The sequence below is a fragment of the Cetorhinus maximus genome, chromosome 9, assembly GCF_964194155.1.
Source record: "Cetorhinus maximus chromosome 9, sCetMax3.hap1.1, whole genome shotgun sequence".
Classification (NCBI taxonomy): Eukaryota; Metazoa; Chordata; class Chondrichthyes; order Lamniformes; family Cetorhinidae; genus Cetorhinus; species Cetorhinus maximus.
In genome coordinates, this window is record NC_135887.1 from 37,456,298 (window position 1) to 37,479,788 (window position 23,491).

Below are 23,491 nucleotides of genomic sequence, written 5' to 3' on the forward strand. Positions count from 1 at the left end.
TGGCATGCCCTTCTGCACTCTTCATTCAACCAGGGTTGATCCCCTGGCTTGATGGTACTGGTAGAGTGGGGGATATGCCGGGCCATGAGGTTACAGATTGAGTACAATTCTGCTGTTGCTGATGGCCCACAGCACCTCATGGATGCCCAGTCTTGAGTTGCTAGACCTGTTTGAAATCTATCCCATTTAGCACAGTGATAGTGCCACACAACGCGATGGAGGGTATCCTCAATGTGATGGGTGGGGTGGAAGAGGGGTGGTGGAGGCGGCGGGGTGGCGGGGTGGGGGAGGGGGGGTGGGGGTGGAGTGGCGATACATGCGAATCAGCAGGAGGTTTCCTTGCCCATGTTTGACCTGATGCCGTGAGACTTCACAGGGTCCGGTGTCAATGTTGAGGACTCCCAGGGCAACTCCCTCCTGACTGTATACAACTGTTTCCCACCACCTCTGCTGGGTCTGTCTTGCTGGTTGGACAGGACATATTCAGGGATGGTGATGGTGGTGTCTGGGACATCTGTAAGGTATGATTCCGTGAGGATGACTATGTCAGGCTGTTGCTTGACTAGCCTGTGAGATGTCTCTCCCAATTTTAGCACTAACTCCTAGATGTTAGTAAGGAGGACTTTGCAAGATCGACAGGACTGAGTTTGCCGTTGTCATTGCCGGTGCCTAGGTTGATGCCGGGTGATCCGTCCTGTCTCATTCCTTTTTTGTGACTTTGTATTGGTTCGTTACAACTGTGTGGCTTGCTAGGCCATTTCAGAGGGCATCGAAGAGTCAACCATATTGCAGTGGATCTGGAGTCACATGTAGGCCAGACCAGGTAAGGACCACAGATTTCCTTCCCTAAAGGACATTAGTGAACCAGATGGGTTTTTACAAAAAGTGACAATGGTTCCAAGGTCATCATTAGGCTTTTAATTCCAGATTTTTATTGAGTTCAAATTTCACTATCTGCCGTGGCAGGATTTGAACCTGGATCCCCAAATCATTACCCTAGGTCTCTGGATTACTAGTCTAGCAACAATAACACTACACCATTGGCTGAGCCCCCACCACCTAACAAAATGTCCAGCAACTTGCTCTGGGGCTCTGTTCCCATTTTCCGGAAGGGAAACAACCTTTCAATGTCTACCCTGACAAGCCCCTTCAGAATCTCATTTCAATGAGATCACCTCTCATTCTTCTAAACTCCGGAGAATTTAAGCCCAATTTACTCAGCCTCTTATCATAGACAACCTCTCATCCCAGGGACTGGTCTAGTGATTCTTCGCTGTACTGCCTCCAATGCAAGTATATCCCTCCTTAAATATGGAGGCTGAAACTGCACATATTATCCCAGGTATGGTCTCACTAAAGTCCTGTACAATTCTAGCAAGATTTATTTACTCTTGTACTCTAGTCCCCTTGCAATATAGGCCAACATGCCATTTTCCTTCCTAATTGTTTGCTGTGCCTGCATGCTAACTTTGTGCTCCTTGTATGAGTACACCCATGTCCCTCTGACCATCAAATTTACACGTTTTATACCTTTAAAAAAATATTCTACTTTTCTGTTCTTACCACCATCATGAATCACCTCACACTTCCATCTGCCACCTTGTTGCTCACTCACTCAACCTGTTTAAATATCCTTGCAGTCTGTGTCCTCCTCACAGCTTGCATTCTGACCTAGCTTTGTACCATCAACAAACTTAGATATATTTCCCCCGTCGCTTCATCTAAATCATTAATATAAATTGTAAATAGCTGAGGCCCCAGCACTGATCCTTGTGGCGCTCCACTAATCACATTCTGCCAACTTGAAAATGCCCCATTTAGCTCTACTCTTTGCTTCCTATCCATTAACCAGTCCTCTATCCATGCTAATATATTACCCCCAACTTCACGAGCCCTTATCTTGCCTCATATTAATCCTGTGTTCAGGAACTTATCGAATGAATGCCTTTTGGGAATCTGAGTAAACTACATCTACTGGTTCCCCATTATCAACGCTACTATAGTTACATCCTCAAAAAACTAATAGACTTGGCAAACACAATTTCCCTTTCATAAAACCATTTGACTTTGTCTGATAATACAATGATTTCCTAAGTGCATTGTTAAGACTTCCTTAATAATAGATTCCAGTTCTTTTCCAATGACTGATGTCAGGATAACTGGCCAGTGGTTCTGTGTTTTCTTTCTCCCTCCTTTCTTGAATAGCAGTGTAACATTTGCTAACATCCAATCTGCTAGGCCCATTCCAGAATCTAGGGAATTTTGGGAAATTATAACCAGTGAATCCACTATCTCTGCAGCTATGTCTTTTAAAACTCTTGGATTGGAAAACGTGTCGGATTTTAGTCCCTTAAATTCCTCAAGTGCTTTTTCTCCACTGATGTTAATTATCTTAATTTCCTGGCACCTTTTAGCCCTTCGGTTACTCTGTCTCTCTGAAATGCAACTAGTGTCTTCTACTATCAAAAGAGACACAAAATATTTGTTCAATGTCTCTGCCATTTCCTCATTCCCCAGGGCAATTTCTCCTGTCTCTGCTTCCAGGGGACCAACATTTACTTTAGTTATTCTCTTCCTTTCAAACACTTGTAAAACCTCTTAAATCATTTTAAATTATTCCTGGCTAGTTTACTCTCATATTTTATTTTCCACCTTATCAACTTTTTGGTGTCCCTTTGCTGGTCTCTAAACATTCCTAAGGCTCAGACACTCTGCTTTTCTTTGCAATAATGTAATCCCTTTCCTTTAATCTAAAACCACCCTTAACCTTCTTAGTAATTCACGGATGCATCTTCTTTGCTGAGATTTTGTTTTTCAATGGAATGTATTTTTGTCGAACATCTTGAATTGTTCCTTTGAATGTTTCCCATTGTTTATTTACCACCATGCCTTTTAGTCTATTTACCTAACCATCCTTAGCCAGCTCTTCCCTCAAACCTAGGTCGTTGACATTTTTAAAGTTTAAGATTCTTGTTTGTAGTTTGAGTATTTTGTTTTCAAACTTAAGATGAAGTCAATTGTATAATGATCACTATTCCCCAATGGATCTTTTGAGTTTACTAATTAACCCTGCTTCAGTACACAATATTAGATCTAAAATAGCTTCATCCCTAGTTGCTTCCACAACATATTGCTCTAGGAAATGGTTATGAAAGCATTCTACAACCTCACCTTCTAGGCTAACTTTTCCAATTTAATTGGTCCAGTCTATATGAAGATTAAAGTCACCCACAATTATTATATTGCCTTTGTGACAATAATTTCTTATTTAATGCTCCGTCCAATAGTTAACTACTATTAGGATGGTTCTGCACTACTCCCATCAGCATTTCTGACTCTTGTTATTCCTAATTTCCACCCACGCTGATTCTACTTCCTGATCTTCTGAGCCAAGACCCTTTCTCAGTAATGTCCTTACATCATCCTTTACCATCAGGGCTACCTCTCCTGCTCTTCCACTCTGCTGTCTTATAGAAATGAGAAGTTTAATAAAGTTCTTTGGGGATGTAACAAGCAGGGTGGATGAAGGGGAATGAATAGTGTGTTTGGATTTCCAAAAGGCATTCAACAAGGTGCCACAAAGAAGGTCATGACACAAGAGAAGAGCTCATGGTATGGAGGTAATATATTAACGTGGATAGAGGATCCACGCTAACATATTACCTCCAAATACAGGAAACAGAGAGTCGGGATAAATGAGTCATTTTCAGGTTAGTAAATTAATTAGCGGAGTGCCACAGGGATCTGTGCTGGAGCCTCAATTATTTATAATTTGAATTAACGATGTGGTTGAAAGGATCGGGTGTACTGTAGCCAAATTTGCTGACAATGCAAAGATAGGGAGAAAAATAAGTTGTGAGAAGGACACAAAGAATCTGCAAAGGATTATAGGTAGGTTAAGTGAGTGGGCATAAAAATGGCAGATGGCGTAGAATGGGGGAAAATGTGAGGTTGTCCACTTTGGCAGGAAGAATAGAAAAGCAGATTATTTAAATGGAAAGACTGCAGAATGCTGAGATACAGAGGGATCTGGGTGTCCTTGTACATGAATCACAAAATGTTAGCATGTAGGTATAACAAATAATTAGGAAGACAAATGGAATGCTCTGCTGCTAATGGGACCTCATGGGATTCTGTTCATCCCATTTAGCACAATGGCAGTACTACACAGTACAATGGAGGGTGTCCTCAGTGTGAAGATGAGACTTCGTCTCCACAAGGGCTGTGCAGTGGTCACTGCTAACAATACTGTCATGAACAGTTGCATCTGCAACAGGTAGATTAGTGGTGACGTAGTCAGGAGGTTTTTCCCATTTCTTCCTGCCACAGGTGTGGTCTGGCACATATATGTCCTCGGGACTCAGTCAGTTCAGTCAATAGTGTTGCTTCTGGGCCACTCTTGGCGATGGACATTGAAGTCTCTCATCCAGGGTACATTCTTTGCCCTTGCTAGCCTCAGTGCTTCTTCCAAATAATATTCAACATGGAGAAGTACTGTTTGAGTTGGGGAGAAGTGTCTGCCTTGTACTTACGATTTTCTGGATGGGGCATTAAACTGATGCTGTGCCCGTCTACAAGTGTAAAAGATCCATTAGCACTCCATGAGCCCCAACTCCCTGGCAGTAAAGGATCCCACCCTTGACTCTGAGTAGCCCCACCATAAAACTGTGTAACATGATGTTCAATATCTATACCTAACAATATGGTGCAGTCTGTAGCATAGTTTACACTCTGTATCAAACCATGAGCTCAAACATGGAAATTTCTTGTATAAAACGATAAAACACATTTTTAGGAAAAGAAAAATTAACAAACATTTCAGCCAGTTTTATTTCCCAAGAATATGGTTATTGCTAGATTTCTGAATCTTCTCTAACAGCATTAACACTAAAACAATTAAAATGACCTAGACCATGATTAATGAAATGGAAATAATATCTCAACTTATTAAAAAGCAGAAACATTAAAAAACATTCAATGCTAACAATAGTGATTGAATTAAACTAACAACAGTACAGGGTTTTTCAACATTCAGATGGGTCAGTGAAAATGAGAATACACCTGCTGGATTCAACAATTTTGGATTTGTTGAAAAAATTTTGGATTTGTTGAAAAAATTTTGGATTGAGTGACTTTCGCTGAAGATAATAAAAAAGGGTTGGGGTCTGCAGCACATGACAGCTATGCAAACACAGACAATGGCAGGCCTCCCTTCATGAGAGACCCCACATAGCAAAATTTGGCAGTGACTGCCCTCTGCTGCCAAAGCCTGGCATTGACACCAACCCCACCTCCCCAGCTGAACTGTAGGATTAAAGAGTTTTTGGAGTATCCTCATGTAAATATTGATTATACACTCGCGTTGCAAATTACATGTTGTATACTGAGCCTTGGTCTGACCTCATCTGCATTCAGTTTTGCCCACTGTACTTTAAGAAGGATATACTGGCCTTAGACATGGTCCAGTGCAGATTCACCAGAATGACTTACAGGGTTAAACATGAGGACAGGTTACATAAATTGGCTTGTACTCCCTTGAGTACCAGGAGATTGAGGGGATGATGCAAGTGAGATGTTTAAAATGTTAAAAGAATTCAATATGGTAGATAAGGAGAAACTATTTGCTCTGGTGGGATAATCAAGAATGAGAGCTCATAATTTTAAAATGAGAGGAAGGCCACTTTTTCACACGAAGGGTTGTAAAAATCGGGAGTTCTCATCCCCAAATGACTGGCTACTGGGTGTATTGGAGATTTCAAGACTGAGATCAATATAGTTTTGTTAGATAAGGGTATCAAGAGATATGGAGCTGAGGCAAGTAAATGGAATTCAGGTACAGACCACTTGTGGTCTAATTGAACATTAGAACTCAAGAAATAGGAACAGGAGTAGGTCATGTGGCCCTGCTTTGCCATTCAATATGATCATGGGTGAACTTCTACATCAACTCCATTTTCCCACCTTGTCCCACATCCCTTAATTTCTTTATTGCCCAAAGTCTATCAATCTCAGTTTTGAATATATTTAGCGGGTCAGCATCCCTTCTGGCCCTCTGGGGTAGAGAATTCCAAAGATTCAGAACTCTTCGAGTGAAGAAATTTCTCATCTTAGTTGATCCTTTATTCTGAAACACTGTCCCCTAGTTCTTGAATCCTCAGCCAGGGGAAACAGCCTCTCAGCATCTACTCTGTCAAATCCTCGAAGAATTTTATGCATTTGAATGAGGTGATCTCTCATTCTTCCAAACTCCACATAATCTCGGCCCATTCTACTCAATCTCTCCTCAGAGGAGTTTGCTCATTCCAGGGAATCGATCTAGTGAACTTTTGTTGCACATACTCTAAGGCAAGTATATCCTTCTTTAGCCAACTAAATGGTGGAGCAAGTTTCAGTTGCTGAATGGCCTACCCCTATTCCTATGATGCAGTGGAAGTAAAGAGGCTGGGATTTGCTGGGAAGAAACAGAAATGTGCTTGTGCTGCTTCTTAAAGTGGCTCCTGCATTTCCTGCTGGTATCAAAGTTTGAAAATGGCCATTTTCTGTAGCGTTTTGTGCAGAAAGGTGGCAGGATGGCATAAGCAGTTCAATGAGCAAGGTGCCCCGACTGGTAGCATGGAAAGTTGAAAACTAGCGATGGAAAGCAAATAAACACCCAACCCCAGAAAAAATGCCAAGAGACCAAGAAAAGGACAAATCCTCTCAAAAAAGTCAGTCTTGATACTTTTAAAACTAGTACCTCCTGAAAGCAGAAACATCATACCAGAGTGGGTAGGTTAACAGCAGAGGTTAGATGGATGACCTTTGCCCTTGAATTTGGATTGACTTGCGGACAAAGAAGGTTCCCAAATAGTAGGTTTTCTCAGCAGGTTTGATAGTCTGGTATTCATATATGCAACAGTAAATTGCACACACTAACAATGCACTGATCTACCGTGACCCTGCTTGAGACTTGGTGAAGGAATATACTAACCCTCTAGCAAAGCAAATAAAAGCACTAATTATTTTAGTATGATTATAATTAGGATCTGAAGCAACTGGCACTTGTATCCTTAGGCACCATATATAATTCTCAGCTTATTCTGTAAAGCATAACCTCCCTGCAACATCACACAATACCCCATCACCGCAATGAAAGCTTTAAAAAAATAATTTTCCAAAAAGTGCTGAATGCATGCAAGTCACAGATCTGAGGGGAATTTTGATCTCCAGGCATGCTCTGTAATTCTGCTGCAGGACCTGGGGTCAGGCGTAGAGGTTTGCTTCTGGGAACTGATGTGTTAAATGCCAGGAAACAGGTAAAACTTCTTCATCAGCGTGCCTCTCTCCTTCACAGGTAGCTGTCTGGTAAAGGTCTGAAATGACTGCTGGACCTGAAAGGGGAGAAGTCACACAGTTCCAGTTACCAACTAAGATTTACGGCAACAGTTCCCAACAGGGCGAACCAACCTGTGGATGGGCTTCGCTACTGCTTAGCATGGCACCACAATATAGCTCCCATTTCAAACATGTTCCTATTCCTTATAGTAATGCTGCTGCATATTTTCCATATTCCCCCATCTTTTATTATCTTATTTCTGATTGTTCACAATTCTCCATTCTTACATTCATATGCCCATTTCGTCATGCTCTTCCAGTCCCTGTACTTCTCCTACTGCATGCTGTCACTCTAACGTTGCTGTTTAAATGCTAGTGTAAAACTAAAATGGATGTAGAATGAGACTGAATTCACATTTCTCGGACGCAGTGGGGGAAGACCAGACAAGTGAGGGACTCCACAGACTTCTTTGTCTGGGTGCACCAAACATGATACATATGGGAAAACTTGAATTTTTAAAATATTTTGAACTAAGGGTAGTTTGCCATTTATCTAATGTCATATGAAAGTCATTATGGTCATGGGCTGTCGTAGGCAATTTGTGTGCATTACAGCGACACTCGTTTTACTGCAGATGTCACTCACTTCAAAGATGCTTTGAAGCAAAATTCCATGTAAATACACATAATAGCTCGGCAGCACCGCATTCGGGGGCAGACTGGCTCCGATGAAAGGGCGAGGAATTCTTCGGGATTCTTACAGTAAAAGGGGGGTGTTGTGCACCAATAACGCAGCCTATGGAACCATTCCTGCTGGCAGTCAGGAAACCTCTTGATTTCCCACATAGTCACTGCACCCCTGGGGCTGAAATTTGCGCCGAGTGGGCAGGCGCGTGCCCGACCTGCTCGAGCGTAAAATATGCGCAATGATGTTGGGGCCCGATCGCAGGTGGCGGTCTGCTTCGCCACCGATCCCGGGCCCGCCCGTCGTGCTCGCCTGACAAGGGCAAAATCCTGGCCCTAATCACAGCTATCCATTTGTGGAACACAGAAATAACCCAACATGTTAAATACTAACTTTTGTATTACCACTTGCCTCGCAATAAACCAGACCGTTTAAGCATTAATCAGCTAATTCCAGCATTAAGATTCCAATGTTGGACTCCGTAGGGGTCACATATGAACAGTGAACTTTGGATACAGTGTGATGGAAAGATAATTTCTTTAGTAATATTTTTTTCTGGTATTCAATATAGGTTGGGTAGGGAGTGGTGGTTGAAAGTTCACATTTTCCTCCTCAAATGATCTCTCTATTTATGCAATCCTGTTGCTGATGGGGAGATGGGCGAGGAAAGCTGAGGCAAGTCCAGTCATATCCAACATATGAGGGGAAACTTTTATCAACTTCCTGTATTAACCTGCAATATATTCTTGGTGAAGCGAGTTCCTGGTATTTAATCCCTATATTTAATGTTCCTTTTCCAGCATTTTCTGTTTTTATTTCAGATTTCCAGCGTCTGCAGTATTTTGCTTTTAGATTAGACAGCAGCATTGGCAGAGCCCACCAAGCAGGTATCTGCCCAAACTCTAGGGTAGGGATTGGTCCATAGCATAGAGGACCATTTCCCATTCCCTAGTCATCCCTTCAGTCCCTGCAATAGTTGTCTTGCTTCCTCACCTTGAAGAAAAGCTCCTCGACATCAAATTTCGATGCATTTTGCTTCATTACATCGACTAACTTCTGGATGAATATGCTTCCATTTTGAACGTGCCTAAGGGACACATTTTCTGCAAAGCAAAAAGGACAATAGCATTAGTAGGTAATGGAAGGAGGATTCCTGTCACCCATAAGAGTGAAAGGAAAGCAGCCACAACATTCAACTGGCCCCTGAATTATGCCACTTTCTTCCTACTGTTCAGATTATTGGTGAACCCATCAATCTTGTAGACTTAGAATCACTCTGTTGCTTTGACTAGTGCATTTACCACACCTGATACAAGAACATCCAATACAGGTACAGTACCCAAATCCAGCTGTCTGAAAATTAGAATTGTCCGAAAACCGGACATTTTACTCTTAGCCCAAAGAACACAGTTAATGGGGAAAAAAAATGATTAATTGCAAACTCTTTGAAATACAATATGTGGTTATATGGGTGCTTACATAAGTCACATCCTTAGAATCACTGGAACCACTGAAGAGTATTTTGGCACCCTCACTCTGAAGCCTGGGCATTAAATACAGGGATTAAATACCAGAAACTCGCCTCACCAAGAATATATCAAGGGTTAATACAGGTATCCAGGAGGGGTTGCTGACCTCAGAAGCAAAAGATGGAACAACCTCAGGCCAGTTCAGAAACTTGAAAGCAAAATGCTTATCTTAATCACCTGCCTGCTCTCATCTGATCCAGTGGGTAATCCAAAATTCAGGAAAATCCGAAACCTGGCACGGTCTCAGTCCTGAGGGTGCCAGATTTTGGACATTGAACCTGGAATGCTAAATAAGACTAGGCCCTCCGCCTGGGCTGTCTGATACAGCCATTCCAATTTACAATGTCATGCACTTTTCAAACTTATCCTGTCTCCCAAGGAAGATAAAGGATAACACTCTAGGAGTAAATATATTTGAAATCACTTTCTGATATCTAAAAACAATGAAACAACACTCCCCGGCATTCAAAACAAAAACAGAATTACCTGGAAAAACTCAGCAGGTCTGGCAGCATCGGTGGAGAAGAAAAGAGTTGACGTTTCGAGTCCAACATGACCCTTCAACAGAACTGGATTGTTTGGATTTTGTTCTGGATTTCCAGCACCCGCAGTAGCTTTTTGTTTTTATCTCCCCGGCATTCAATTTATCATTACAATTAAACTAAACAACTCCGTCCTACAAAAAAAGACTTGTATTTCTACAATATCTTTCATCATTTCAAAGCGTATCAGAGCTCTTTACAGCCAATTAAATACTTTTTAAAGTATAATCACTGTTGTAATGTAGGAAATGCATCAGCTAATTTACACCCAGCAAAGTCCTACAAACAGCAATGAGATAAATAACCAATTAAATTCAAATAGTGCCATGAGAGGGAAGACAAGATCTCAAATTAACATATCTTCCAAACGGCAGCACTCTGACAATGCAGCACTCTCTCAATACTGCACTAACACAGTGTCAACAGATATTCGGTGCTCAAGGCCAGATAATCTGTCAGTAAGGTTGACTGAGAGATAAATATTGGCTAAGAAAATGGGGAGAACCCACCTACTCTTCTTCGAAACAGTGCCATGAGATCTTTTAAATTGACTTGAGAGGGTAGGTGGGGGCCTCAGCACAATGTCCTTACCATGGCTCTAACATTATGGTATGGGACTTCTCCCTTCCTTTTCTCTCCAAGTGACAGGCCCATTTCAATCTTGAAAACAGCTGCTGTAAATCGAAATTTATCTTAAATGGGCATGAGCATATTTCAGCCCTTGCGCTGAACTAACCTCTCAGATCCCTATCATTTCTCTTGGAAAATTGCTGTTGCTCTCTGATCTCTGCTGTCTCTCTGATTGTTGGTGTCTCACAACAACAACTCGTATTTCTATAGCACCTTCAGTGTCATAAAATGTCCAAACATACTTAACAGGAGCATTATAAAACAAAATATACCACCAAGCCACATGAGGGGATATTAGTTCAGATGAACAAAAGCTTAAAGAGGTATGTTTTAAGGAGCATCTCAAAGGAAGAAATAAACGTAGAGAGGCGAAGGGAAGGAATTCCCGAGCTTAAGCCTATCACAGCTTGAAGACATCAACGACACAGTAAATAAAATCAGGGATGCTCAAGAGGCCAGAATTAGAAGAATGCAGACATCTTGGAGAGTTGTGGGCTAGCGGAGATTACAGAGAGCTTCGAGGCTATGAAGGGATCTGAAAACATGGATAACAATTTTAAAATCAAAGCATTGCTTAATTGGGAGCTGATGTAGGTCAGCAAGCACAGGGGTGATGGGTGAATGGGACTTGTTGCAAGTTAGGACAAGGGCAGCAGAGGTTTGGATGACATCAAGTTCTTTGTAGGGTAGAACATGGAAAGCCAGCCAGGAGCGTGTTGGAATAGTCAAGTCAAGAGGTATCAAAGGCATGGATGAGGGTTTCAGCGGCAGATAAGCTGAGACATGGGCAGAATCGGGAGATGTTACAGAAGTGGAAATAGGAGGTCTTAGTGATTGTAAGGATACATGGTTGGAAGCTCATTGCAGGGTCAAATATGACACTAAGGTTACAAATGGTTTGTTTAAGCCTCAGACAGTTGCTAGGGAGAAGTCGATAAATAGTGAGCAAAGTTTGCGGTGGTACTGAAGGCAATGGCTTCAGTTTTCCCAATATTTAGTTGGAGGGAATTTCTGCTCAGCCAGTGTCGGATGAGCATTCTGACAATTTAGGGACAGTGGAGGGGCTGGGAGAACTGGTGAGGTAGATCTGTGTGTTGTCAGCGTACATGTGGAAAATGATGCTATCTTAACAACTGTACCACATGAGACTATTCTCTGAAGTGAACTGTCGGCCATGCTATTGAGAAGTAGAGCTTGTTTATGCTGGTTATGTGCAGTTACCTGGGGTGGTGGAGCAGAAACAGATGAAGTCACTTTCTTTGTGAACTTGGTAAAAGGGACCGTCATCTTCATAGTCTGTAGGGGACTTGGGCTTTACACAATCACTGACATAGGCATGACCAAGGTTTGCTGCAAAGAAACCGCACAAATTACTCAAGGATGTTAACCCACTTCAGTTGAACACCACCCAAATTATGACTGATTAACATTGTTATTTTTCCTTTCAATTAAGTTGCTTACAAAGTAACACCAGATAAGTCACAGCTCTATGCGATAATTTTATTGACTGACCACCTTTCCTTGTCTCTGTTTAATTGTTGTACACTTAAGGCGGAGTCGAATATTTTCAAAGGACGTAATAATTTTGAATTAATGATTAACAGCAATGAAATTCTAATTGACAGTCAATGCAAAATTGTCTTCTCTTAAATGAAAAACATTTGCGGCCTTTAAGGTCAGTATTATGGCTGTTACCTGAAACGGAATATAATTCAATACCAGGATTTTAAGCTTATCTCTGGATAACATGAAAATCTGAAAATACACTTTGTACTGCCATTCACTTTCAAATTCAACAAATCTAAGGATATAAAATTTATCAACAGAAGATCTAATATCAATCACATTTAGTGGAGATTAATGAATACAGGAGCTGTTATTGCCTGTAATGTACCCTGAATTTATTCTGTAGAATAAACATGGTGGGGAGGAGGGATACAAAGGAGGAGGGCAATTTTTGGCTGTATGTTCAGGTACTAAAAGTCCTCCAAGGTGGCCAAGATGGAGTCTTCAGCTGAAATGCCAGTTTAGCCTACGTATTGAGCAATATGACATCTTCATAAACTAGTTATGAATGGCTGCCTGGAGGGCCATTCAAGTGCTGATTGCCACTTAATGCCTGTCTTTGCTCATTAAGGAGGGTCCCCTGACAGCAACCAGAAGTCTGGGAGTAAAACGGTGTTAATGTGGATTTCAAGTACTATTTAAAGGGATATTCACCATTCACATTCACGTTCTGCATTGTGAAGTGAACCGCTGAAACACAAGTGAACCGCTGAAACACATCAGGAGGCTTTCTGGGACACTTTGTCAAAACATCACCAACACTCTAGCAATATTTTAACCCAGGAATTCTTTGAGGACATCACCTAAAAAGAGGAAGTGCTGTGCTACTTCATCTTTTAAGAGTCATCAGGAGAAAGAGTGCTTCCACATGGGCATCTTGCTAGGAGACCCTTAGAGCAAATCTGGGACAATTCTGCTCGAAGTGCAGTAGCGCCCTAGGTTTTAACTGTTGGTTGTAATGGTGGTTTTTCACGCCGCATCGTCCCAAACCCACCGCATTAATTATGCATTCCTGGGAAACATGCTGTTTCCATGGCGGGCAGGCTCTCATTCGCCCACCATGCCATCACCTCGCTGCTTCAGCACACCGGGCGCCATACTTAAAGTACAGCTGCGCGCACACCTCACAGTACTTCCAGTCCATGACTGCTGCAAAGAAGACATGGCCTCGAGGGTCTTTTAGATGCAGTGGGGGCCCGCTGTCATATCGTCTACCCCCACTCTGGCCGCAAGATGGACACCAACCTCATTAATCTGGCTTGGGAGGCAATGGCAGTGGTGATCAGTGCCAACACCCTGCAAAAGAGGGCGGCCACCCACTGCCAAAAGAGGATGAATGATCTCCTCCATTCCGTCAGGTTAAGTCACTCTTTTCATCACTCTCAACTCACACTCTCACAAACCTATCACACATCCACAGGGCGCTCACTCACTGCCGGTTCAAGGGACATCACCATTCACTCTCACACACGCACCTTCATTGTCCTCATCCCGTCCATGGGACCACTCACCTCCCACACATGCCAGGCATACTTATCATCCGGCCTGGCAGGCATCCTGCTTATACTTCCTCCATCTCTACTCATCGCAGACTGGTAGAGGGATATCTAAAATCAGGGTCCTTACAGACTTTGAGAACAGAGCCAGCCAGCTGGCCGATGAGGATCTGGACTGGTCCTGTGCTAACGGTGAAGTCGGCAGTGATCTACCAAGTGAGGATCCAGCAGTGCATCATCCATCAGACAACCTTGCCATAAGTGATGTGTCCTGTTTCACAGGCCACTACCATGCACTAATTATCTCCTCTTGTTTTCGCAGGCACATCTGGGAAACAGCCGACGGAGTCCACGACAAAGGCCTCCAATTAAGCCCCAAAGAAACCTCAGAAGAGGAATCTGGAGGCACCCTCCTTGAAGTCCAGTCACAGCGCTCACCCACACCGTCCACTAGTGCAGGGAGACACACCTCGGTGGGAGTTAGCTTTAAATTAGCCTTGGGATCACAATTTGGTGAGCACATCGCACTGTCTGGTCCACAGCAGGTGGTGGCAGAGACTTCCCAGGTGTCCGGCACTTGGAGGACTGCAGGAAGCCAGAAATCTGCTGAGTCTGAGACAGATGACGAGCCTCTGGACTCGGTCATGTCACATTTGCCGGGGCTGCAAAGGCAAGCTAATGAACAACAGGAAGGGATGTCCGCTGCACTCCTCAGGTTGCAAGACAGGATGGAGGAGTCTGTCCGCCTTCAGGCTGAGTTGATAGCACCGGCATTGCAATGCACCGAGGTCAACACTGGTAGGATGGCAGCTGCCATGGAGACTGCTGTGTGGGCTCAACTTCATCGTTGACGTCATAGTTAGCCTCCAACAGTGTGTATGTGGGAGGGATGTGGGGCAGCTCGATCTAACTCCAGCTACCCCTTCTCCTTAAGGAGTCAGCCAGGGGCCCTTGGGCACCCTTAGGGTGAAGGATCAGCAGGTGTATCCCCGAGACCATCCATCCAAGTAACTCCAGGGCTGACCGGCCCATCTGAATCCCCTCTTCCTGTGACCTCAGCAGCTCCAGCTCCACTGGCCGAGGAGGGTGCCACTGCCACACAGCAGGACCCTGAAAGCAGGCCAGGGTCCTCCAGGTCTCGGCCCTCCACAGGTCATCACAGCCGCCAAGGTCATCACAGACAGGGCTTGGCAGTCAGCAGGCTGCCTCCGCCTCTGCTGTGGATTGCCAGGGAGCACCAAGGTGTAGCAGCAGGGTTAGGAAAGTGAAGAAGATGCAGTTGCACAGCCTGGGCACGGGTGTTAGTCACTTGTACATAATGTTCACTATTGTCAATAAACTCCCAAGAATGTCTCTCTACCTATGGCTACTTGTTCTGATGAACAGTGTTTGTGTGAAGCCTTTATGCACAAGATAAAAGCAGGTGTCTCAGTCCAGGGCCTCTTCCCTGTGCTCTGTGCAGCCTTCAGACCAAAGTGATGGTCTGGCATCACACTCCCTAGACACATTACTGATGCCTGCACCTCAATGGTGCTCGTCACTGCTGCCAGAATGTAGTGGGCAGGCATCACAGAGTTCCGTCATTCTTTCTATATGCTTTCAGCACCTTTAAGGTCACTTTCATGATCACTTTTATGGCCACTGGCAGTGGATGCCCTCCATGTCCCCGTTGCCCTCCATGTCCCCGTTGCACCAAATCCTGCAGGAGCTGGCAGATGTGACCGACCAGTTCTCCAAACATGTGCAGTCTTCGGCGACACTGGTTCTTGGTCATCTGCAGGAATGAAAGGCGGCATCTACAGACCCGAGGTCTAGCTAGGCGCTGACCAATGATGGCTCGCTGTGGCTTTGGCAGCGTGTGCAGGAGGCCCAGTCACCCCTTCTTCCAGAGGGTGCTGCTCCTCCCTCTGCGCAGCCAGGTGCCTCCGTCATTCTCTTCTCTGTTGTCTTTGCTCTTTGTAAGCTACAAGGCATGATCCTGATGTACTCCTCCTGCAGGATGAAAGGAAGAGATGCATAGGTTAGCTTGGATGTTCTAAGAAACTCTCTTGGTATGTCTGAAGGTCCCTTAACGCATCCTGGAGGGTGCTGGCCACCACTTGGATGGTCAGAGGCTAGTGTGCTGCATGGCTGCCCGAAACCCCACCCACCTCTGCCTCACTCCGCTCGACCGATTAGCAGCAGCTTTGCCCATTGGACTGCACGCTGTGCTCTCAGCTCAGGCATTCTCCTAACCCATGCTGCAAGGCTGTACTGTTAGCTTGAACCATGGGGGAGACTAGTCCAAACTGGGATGATGACATTGCAAAGGTCTGTGAGCACCTCCACCAGTGTCTGCTCCATGGCCAGCTTTAGCAAGGAGATTGTACAATTTGCCCAGTCATCCAACTGTTCTACAGTTTTCTAAAACGCTCATTAGTTTGGAGTCTCTGTCCGAGGAGTAAAAATCTCTGGAGCACATGGTGGCACTTTGATGCCTCTCTGCTGCTTGAGTGGGCAGAGAAGCTAGAGATCCGACTCCAATCATGTCAATGTGACTGTGCCTGAACTGTCTCAGCTGCAGAGGAATGATCACTTTATACAAAATGTTCCTAATGAGTGGCCACTTCCTTCGCCCACCCCTACCCCGCACGTGCTTGTGCGCTACCTTCAACTGCAGGGCAGCCCATCCCCCCTCAGCACGCTTCAACTGCAGGGCAGCCCTTGCCCCCCTCCCCACAATGTGCCTGAACCACAAGGTAACTGTCACCCCCACTTTTTTTTTGCAAAAATATACTTTATTCACAAAATATCTTCAACAACATTTCAAACCATTTCAAAATCACCATCACAAAAATACAATCAGGTTCAACTTTTACAACGTGTATCATGAAATGCATCAATACAATAAATGAATATTACAATCATTTGCAGATGTTCATTTTGAGCTGTACAGCCCGAGGGGATTTAAACAGTTCCCAGTCCCTCGGTGCACTGTGGCAGAAAGGTCTTAGGCAGCGACCCTTCCCCATTGCTCCTTTGCGGCAGCTGCCCCAAGCTTTGACTGTCACCCCCACCCCCAAGTCACCTTAATCTCAGGATAACCCCCCCTACCCCATGCATCAACCTTGAAGTCCAACAGGTGACCCAGGTGAGTGCTCTTCAACATTACTGTGCACTGACCTCCAAGTTCCCCTCAAAGTGCAGCCTGCCAAGTGCACGCCTTTTATTTGCTGTTGTGCGGGCAATCAAGTTGACACGGGCAGACAATCCAGTGGGCCGACGGGGGGCGGGGGAGGGAACAAACGAATGATTCCAGTGGGCTAGCCTTATAATGATATGCTGATGTATTACAATAAGGTTCCCGATGTCTGGCGGCAGGAAACGCGACCCGCCATTGGCGGGCAGAGCAGATGATCGCAAACCGGTTCTCAACATATTGTCTGCTCATACCACCGAACACGCCAGATGCCAGCAGGCACGGAAAATTCTGACATTAGTCTGGATGAGGAATGGAAAAAGAGGACATGAAGGTAGCTACCGCAGGAGAGGGAGAGGAGTGTAAGGAGCATCAGGAGGTGTTCTTCCCCTTGGGGTACAAGACATTCCTCCTTCTCTGGACCTCTTCCACCAGGAGCTCCAGTGTTGCGACCGAGAAGCTGTGTGCCCCTTCCTTTATTCCTGAGTCACCATGCACTTGTTTCTGTATGTAAACCAGAGCACTCCACACCTTCAGGGGAAGTGAGTGCGAGGAGCTCTCACTACGTAGTATGGTTCCTACTACAATACCTGTGTCTAATCAGTGCTTGAGTGCTAAACCTGGTTCAGCAACTGCAGACGAGTTCAAATTATGCTAATCAGCAATTAGGACCAAATTGTATGCTAAATTCAGACTTTCAAACACGCTAGTTTTATTTGCACTGCAAGCACTTAGTACCTATAATCAGCTTTTGGTCAAAAGTAACCCCGCTGGTCTTTTAATCTCTATACTGTATCATATACTAGAGCTGCTGCTCTCTATAACACAGGTCTGTTATTCTCTGAAATATACATATGATCACAGGCTATTCTCTTATATACACAAGAACTGCTAGTCTTATATATACAGGCTATTCTCTTATATACACAAGAACTGCTAGTCTTATATATACAGGCTATTCTCTTATATACACAAGAACTGCTAGTCTTACATCAGTTTCTGTAATGTAGGAATGGCACACTGGTTTGTAATTTTAACATAATTTTAATTCAACATTACCCTTCTTTTAATATCCCATCCACCACCTCCCTGTTACCTGCCGAATTGTCTGTTTTTGACACGCAAGATTGTCTTTTTAACCTGATTATTTAGTCTGTATATGAATTTTAAGATGCAAGTTACACTGCAATTCAGTCTTCAGGCTGCAAACGTGTTTATTGAATAAATTACCATTATACAAAATAACATTATCATAGCTTTATCAATATCTCTAACATACCCAGGACCTGATTCTCTCTCTAATACACAAAGGGATTTCTATCCCTATGGTATATATAGGGCTTCTGTTCTCGATAACATACTTAGGGGTTTCTCCTTCATATATACTATTTTAGCTATTCTCTATCTTATACACCGTTCCTATTATTCCCTTCAATTTACACTGCATATGAGCAGATTGTAAAAGGTTTTAGAGGGACACTCACTTCCACGACAGGCCTGGATGATGATGACTTTGGGCTTCCCTCTCAGTCCTTTGCAGTTCTTGTTGTTTAAAATGTTAAAGACATTGTCGATGTGAAAAGTATCTTCCGTCTCCTCACTGTAAAGTTTGCCACAGATTTTATCTCGGAGTCCATGGGACATGAGAACAATAAAGGTGCTATCAGACTGCATGTGTTCCTCTCGATTTGAAAATGCCATCAACGCTTTCTCCATTCCCTGAAACACAATTCATGCTACATCAATATTTTTGAACAGGACCTATGCATCTTGATTTCCACTCGGTTCTATTTATAATAAAAGTACATTATTCATTTCAAATACATGTGATAATAGCTCAAACTTTTGAGGACTCATTGAATTCATAAACATGCCTATTACAGGTTCTAACTGTTCCGTAAACTCCCGCGCTATATAGAACTCTGCAGGACATTTGGTAAATGAAGTGCAGGAATAACCCAGTTCTACATTTTATGTTAAAAGTGTATGTATTGTATGTATATTTGTTCTGTATATGGGCACAGGATTCTTTGTGGTGCAGTTCTTCACAATTAGAAAGTTAATGCCCATTAGAGTGGAGACTGCTGGAAGATAGAAGTTTATGTAGCAAAAGTTTATGCAGTGAGTTTATTGAGGACATAATTACCCAAAGTGGGACAATTATCAGATGTTCCCCATAGAAGTGCAGTCTGTAGCTATATGGTCCAAGAGTTAACTTAGAGATGGAAGGTACAGCTATTTGTTCTGAAGAACAGGGTCTCAATTTAGCTATCATATGTATTGGACTAGGCTTTCCAATGTCATATTTCATGATAGATAAAATTTTCCAATTATATTTGGTTTGTGCACTAAAGTATTGCATCACTGACTAATGGAATAATTTTTGCTGTTTGGCGTGAAATGCCTTTTCTCCAGAATGCAGGTTTGTAGAGTCCTCGCTTCCTGGATGGAACTAGTATGATAAAAAATCGCTACCTGGATGGAACTAGTATGATAAAAAAAAGAGCAGTTTGGTCATGTAAAACATTTTGATCTATTCTGTGAAGCACAGAAGGGTTCATCAACAGCCCCTTGTGACTTTCTAAACCATAAAGTTAACTCAATGCAATGCAAAGGGAAAACAAAATAATTAATCCTGAGCCAGTATAGCCATCAGATCTTTCTTAATAGACAATGCAATTCAATCATCACAATGGACAATGGAAATGGCTTTTACTTACCTACAGGGCTCCCCCACTCCGAGGAAAGGATATTGTGGAATGCAGTCAAGCCGAATACAGAGGGAGATCTACTGTGAACACTAAGTTGAATAGAACATTTCAAACATTAAACTTTACCTCTGCTGTTAAATTATTGTGTTTTTCCACTTGGTATCCAAAGCCATTCAGCAGTTTCTGCATTTGTTCTTCATCTACCTCTGCACCTTGCCTTGTCATTTCAGGTTTCTCAAAATCAATGTTATTAATCAGCAGGGCCAGACGTTTCCTGTTCTGTTTTGGCAATATCTTGTATACCTAAAAAAAAAGTTATAGCTGTGACTTTAGCCTTTAATAATATGGAATTACCCAAAGACATTGCAATGCTAGCTACAGCATCAATCCAGTCAGGCAACCCAATCCAAAACTGAACCAATCCAGTTGCAAATCTCAAAGATCCAACAAATTTAGACACATATCCCAAGTATCCATTACATCCAGTCACATATCCCAAGCATCTAAGTAATCCAACCACAGATCCCAGATATTGAACCAGTCACATAAACCAAGAATCTAACCAATCTAGTTACACACCCAAAGGTTGAACCAATTGAGTCATGCGTCTCAAACACCTAACCAATCAAGACACACATCTCAGACATCTAACCAATCAAGAGGCACATCCCAAATACTTAACCAATCAAAACATATATCTAGCCTGCGACGCATTCCAAACACGAAATCAATCCAATAATATTACCCAAATCTACAATTATAGCATTTCCTCTTAGATATGCTAGCAAAACACTCAAAATCAGAAGGATCAAAGTTGTATAATGCTTTGCATAAAGCCATTTGGACAGAGAACAGATTAATCCTAATCCTTCTACCAATCACCTTAAATCTATGCCCCTGGTAAATGATCCCTGAGCTAGGGGAAACAAGTCTTTACCGTCTACCCTATTTAGGCCCCTCATAATTTTGTAAACCTCATTTAGGTCACCACTCAGCCTCCTCTGTTCTAAGGAAGACAACCCTAGCCTATCCAATCTTTCCTCATAGCTGCAATTTTCAAGCTCTGGCAGCATTCTTGCACATCTTCTCAGTACTCTCTCCAGAGCAATTATATCCTTCCTGTAATGTGGTGACCAGCACTGTACACAAAATTCCAGCTGTGGCCTAATCAGCGTTTTATATAGTCCCATCAGTACAGCCCTGCTTTTGTATTCAATACCTCGTCCAATAAAGGAAAATATTCCATATGCTTTCTTTACCAGCTTATCCAGCTGTCCTGCCATCTTCAAGGACCTGTGGACATGCACTCCTAGGTCTCTCACTTCCCCAACACATCTCAATATCCTCCCGTTTATTGAGTATTCCCTTGCTTTCTTTGCCCTCCCCAAATGCATTACCTCACACAGTTCTGGGCTGAATTCCATTTGCCACTTCTCCGCCCACTCAACCAAACCATTGATATCATTCTGGAGACAACAGCTATCCTCTTCACTATCAACTACACGGCCAATTTTTGTGTCAGCTGCAAATTTCCCAATCATACTTCCCACATTTAAGTTCAAATCATTAATAGATACAACAAACAGCAAGGGCCCCAACACTGAACCCTGTGGAACACCACTGGAAAGCGTTTTCCATTCGCAAAAACATCCATCAACCATTATCCTTTGTTTTCTGTCACTGAGCCAATTTTGGATCCAACTTGCCACCTTCCCCTATATCCCAAGAGATCTCACTTTCCTGACCAGTCTGCCATGTGGGACCTTGTCAAATGCCTTAATAAAATCCAAGTAGACAACATCCACTGCACTAACCCTCATCAATCCTCCTTATTGCTTCCTCAAAAAATTCTAATAAGTTACTATGACACAATCTTTCCCTAACAAAACCATGCTGACTACCCCTGATCCATCCGTGCCTTTCTAAGTGACAGTTTATCCTGTCTCTCAGAATTGATTCCAATAATTTTCCCACCGCTGAAGCCAGACTGACTGGTCTATAATTTTCTGGCCTATCCCTTACACCCTTTTTAAATAATGGTACAACATTTGCAGACCTCCAGTCCTCCGGTACCTCGCCTGTATCTAGTTAGCATTTGAAAATGATCCTCAGAGCATCTACTATTTCCTCCCTGGCTTCCTTTAACAGCCTGAGATACAATCCATCCAGTCCTGGTGACTTATCCACCTTCAACGATGTCAGTCGCTCCAGTACTTCCTCTCTCACTATGCTTATTGTACCTAGTGTTTCATACTCCTCTCCATTAGCTAGGATGTCTGCATCATCCCTCTCCTTAGTGAAGACAAAGGCAAAGTACTCATTGAGAACCCTACCCACATCTTCTGCATCAACCCACAAGTTACATGTACATCTCTGATAGGCCCTACTTTTTCCTTAGTTATTCTCTTGCTCTTAAATGTACTGGTAAAACATCCCTGGGTTTTCTTTGATTTTACCTGCCAATATTTTTTCGTGTCCTCTTTGCTTTCCTAATTTCCATTTTTACTTCACCCCTGTACTTTCTATATTCCTCTAGGCTTTCTACAGTATAAGCCTTTTGTGACTGTCATAAGCTTTCTTTTTCTGCTTTATCTTGGCCGCTATGCTTCTGGATAACCAGGGGGCTCTAGATTTGGCAGTACCACCCTTTTTCTTTGTGGGGACATGTCTACACTGTGCCCATTGAATCTCACTTTTGAATGCCTCCCACTGATTTGACACTGTTTTCCCTTCTAATAGTTGTATCCAGTTCACTCTCGCTAGCTCACCTCTAAGCTTTGTAAAATTTGTCTTTTCTCAATCTAGAACTTTCATTCCTGTTCTATCTTTGTCCTTTTCCATAATGATGCTAAATCTAGCTGTATTATGGTCATGATCTCCAAAATGGTCCCCCACTGCTACTTCATCCACTTGCCCAGCTTCATTTCCTAAGACTAAATCTAGAATTGCGCCTGCTCTCATTGGTTTTAACCAGTACGCAACAAGCCCATTCTCTTGAATGCAGTTCAAGAATTTTGCGTCCACTGTGTCCTTCACATTGCTCATATCCTAATTGATATTAGGGTAGTTGAAGTCCTCTACAATTACTGCCCTATTGTTTTTGCACTCACCTATCTGCCTACATATTTGCTCTTCTAACTCTCTTCCATCTTTTGGCAGTCTGTAGTACACTCCTAGCAGTGTGTCTGCCCATTTCTTATTTCTGAGGTCAACCCATATGGCCTCATTTTATGCCTCATTTAGTAGATCATCCCTCCTCACAGCTGTAGTGATTCTTTAATCAATAATGCTACATCCCCACCTTTTTTTATCCACCTCCCTATCCTGCCTGAAAACTCTATATCCAGGGATGTTGAACTGTCATTTTTCCCCTCCTTAAGCCAAGTTTCTGTTATAGCAATATCATGTTGCCATGTATCTATTTGCCCTCAGCTCATCGGCTTTATTTACTATACTCCTTGGATTTACATATATATCTTTAGCACTGCCAAATTCCTGTGCTGTACACTTTTTAACCTGTGCTTCTGTCTTTCAGAGTCACTCACTAATTCTCCATCTCTCTTTCCCTGCTCTGACTTTGCCCTCAGGTTCCCACCCGCCCCGCCAATCTAGTTTAACCTCACCCCCCCAACAGCGCTCGCAAATCTCCCTCCGAGGATATTCATCCCAATCCTGTTCAGGTGTAGACCGTCCAGCCTGTATAGGTCCCACCTTCCCCAGAACTGGTCCCAATGGCCCAGAAATCTGATGCTCTCCCTTCTACACCAGCCTTCCAGCCACGTGTTTAAATGCTCAATTCTCCTATTTCTATACTCACTTCCACGTGGGTCCGGGAGTAAT

At 43.2% G+C, this 23,491-nt stretch overlaps 1 protein-coding gene across 2 annotated transcripts in view; it reads right to left on the reverse strand.

Annotated features, from left to right (window-relative positions):
- Positions 1 to 3,474: 3,474 nt before the first annotated feature.
- The window catches only part of LOC144684574 (caspase-1-like), a 39,868-nt gene continuing 19,851 nt past the window's right edge, over positions 3,475 to 23,491 (reverse strand). Inside the window, exons 5-10 of one of the 2 annotated variants that reach the window (XM_078548527.1) lie at positions 19,778 to 19,954; positions 18,425 to 18,659; positions 11,922 to 12,050; positions 8,993 to 9,102; positions 7,237 to 7,370; positions 3,475 to 4,571 (exon numbers count right to left, since the gene is read on the reverse strand). In XM_078548527.1, coding sequence (XP_078404653.1) covers positions 7,278 to 7,370; positions 8,993 to 9,102; positions 11,922 to 12,050; positions 18,425 to 18,659; positions 19,778 to 19,954 — 744 coding nt within the window. In that variant the 3' untranslated portion in view covers positions 3,475 to 4,571; positions 7,237 to 7,277. Of the gene's footprint in view, positions 4,572 to 4,806; positions 7,371 to 8,992; positions 9,103 to 11,921; positions 12,051 to 18,424; positions 18,660 to 19,777; positions 19,955 to 23,491 lie in introns of those variants that run through there. The other variant, XM_078548526.1, reaches the window with a different exon arrangement.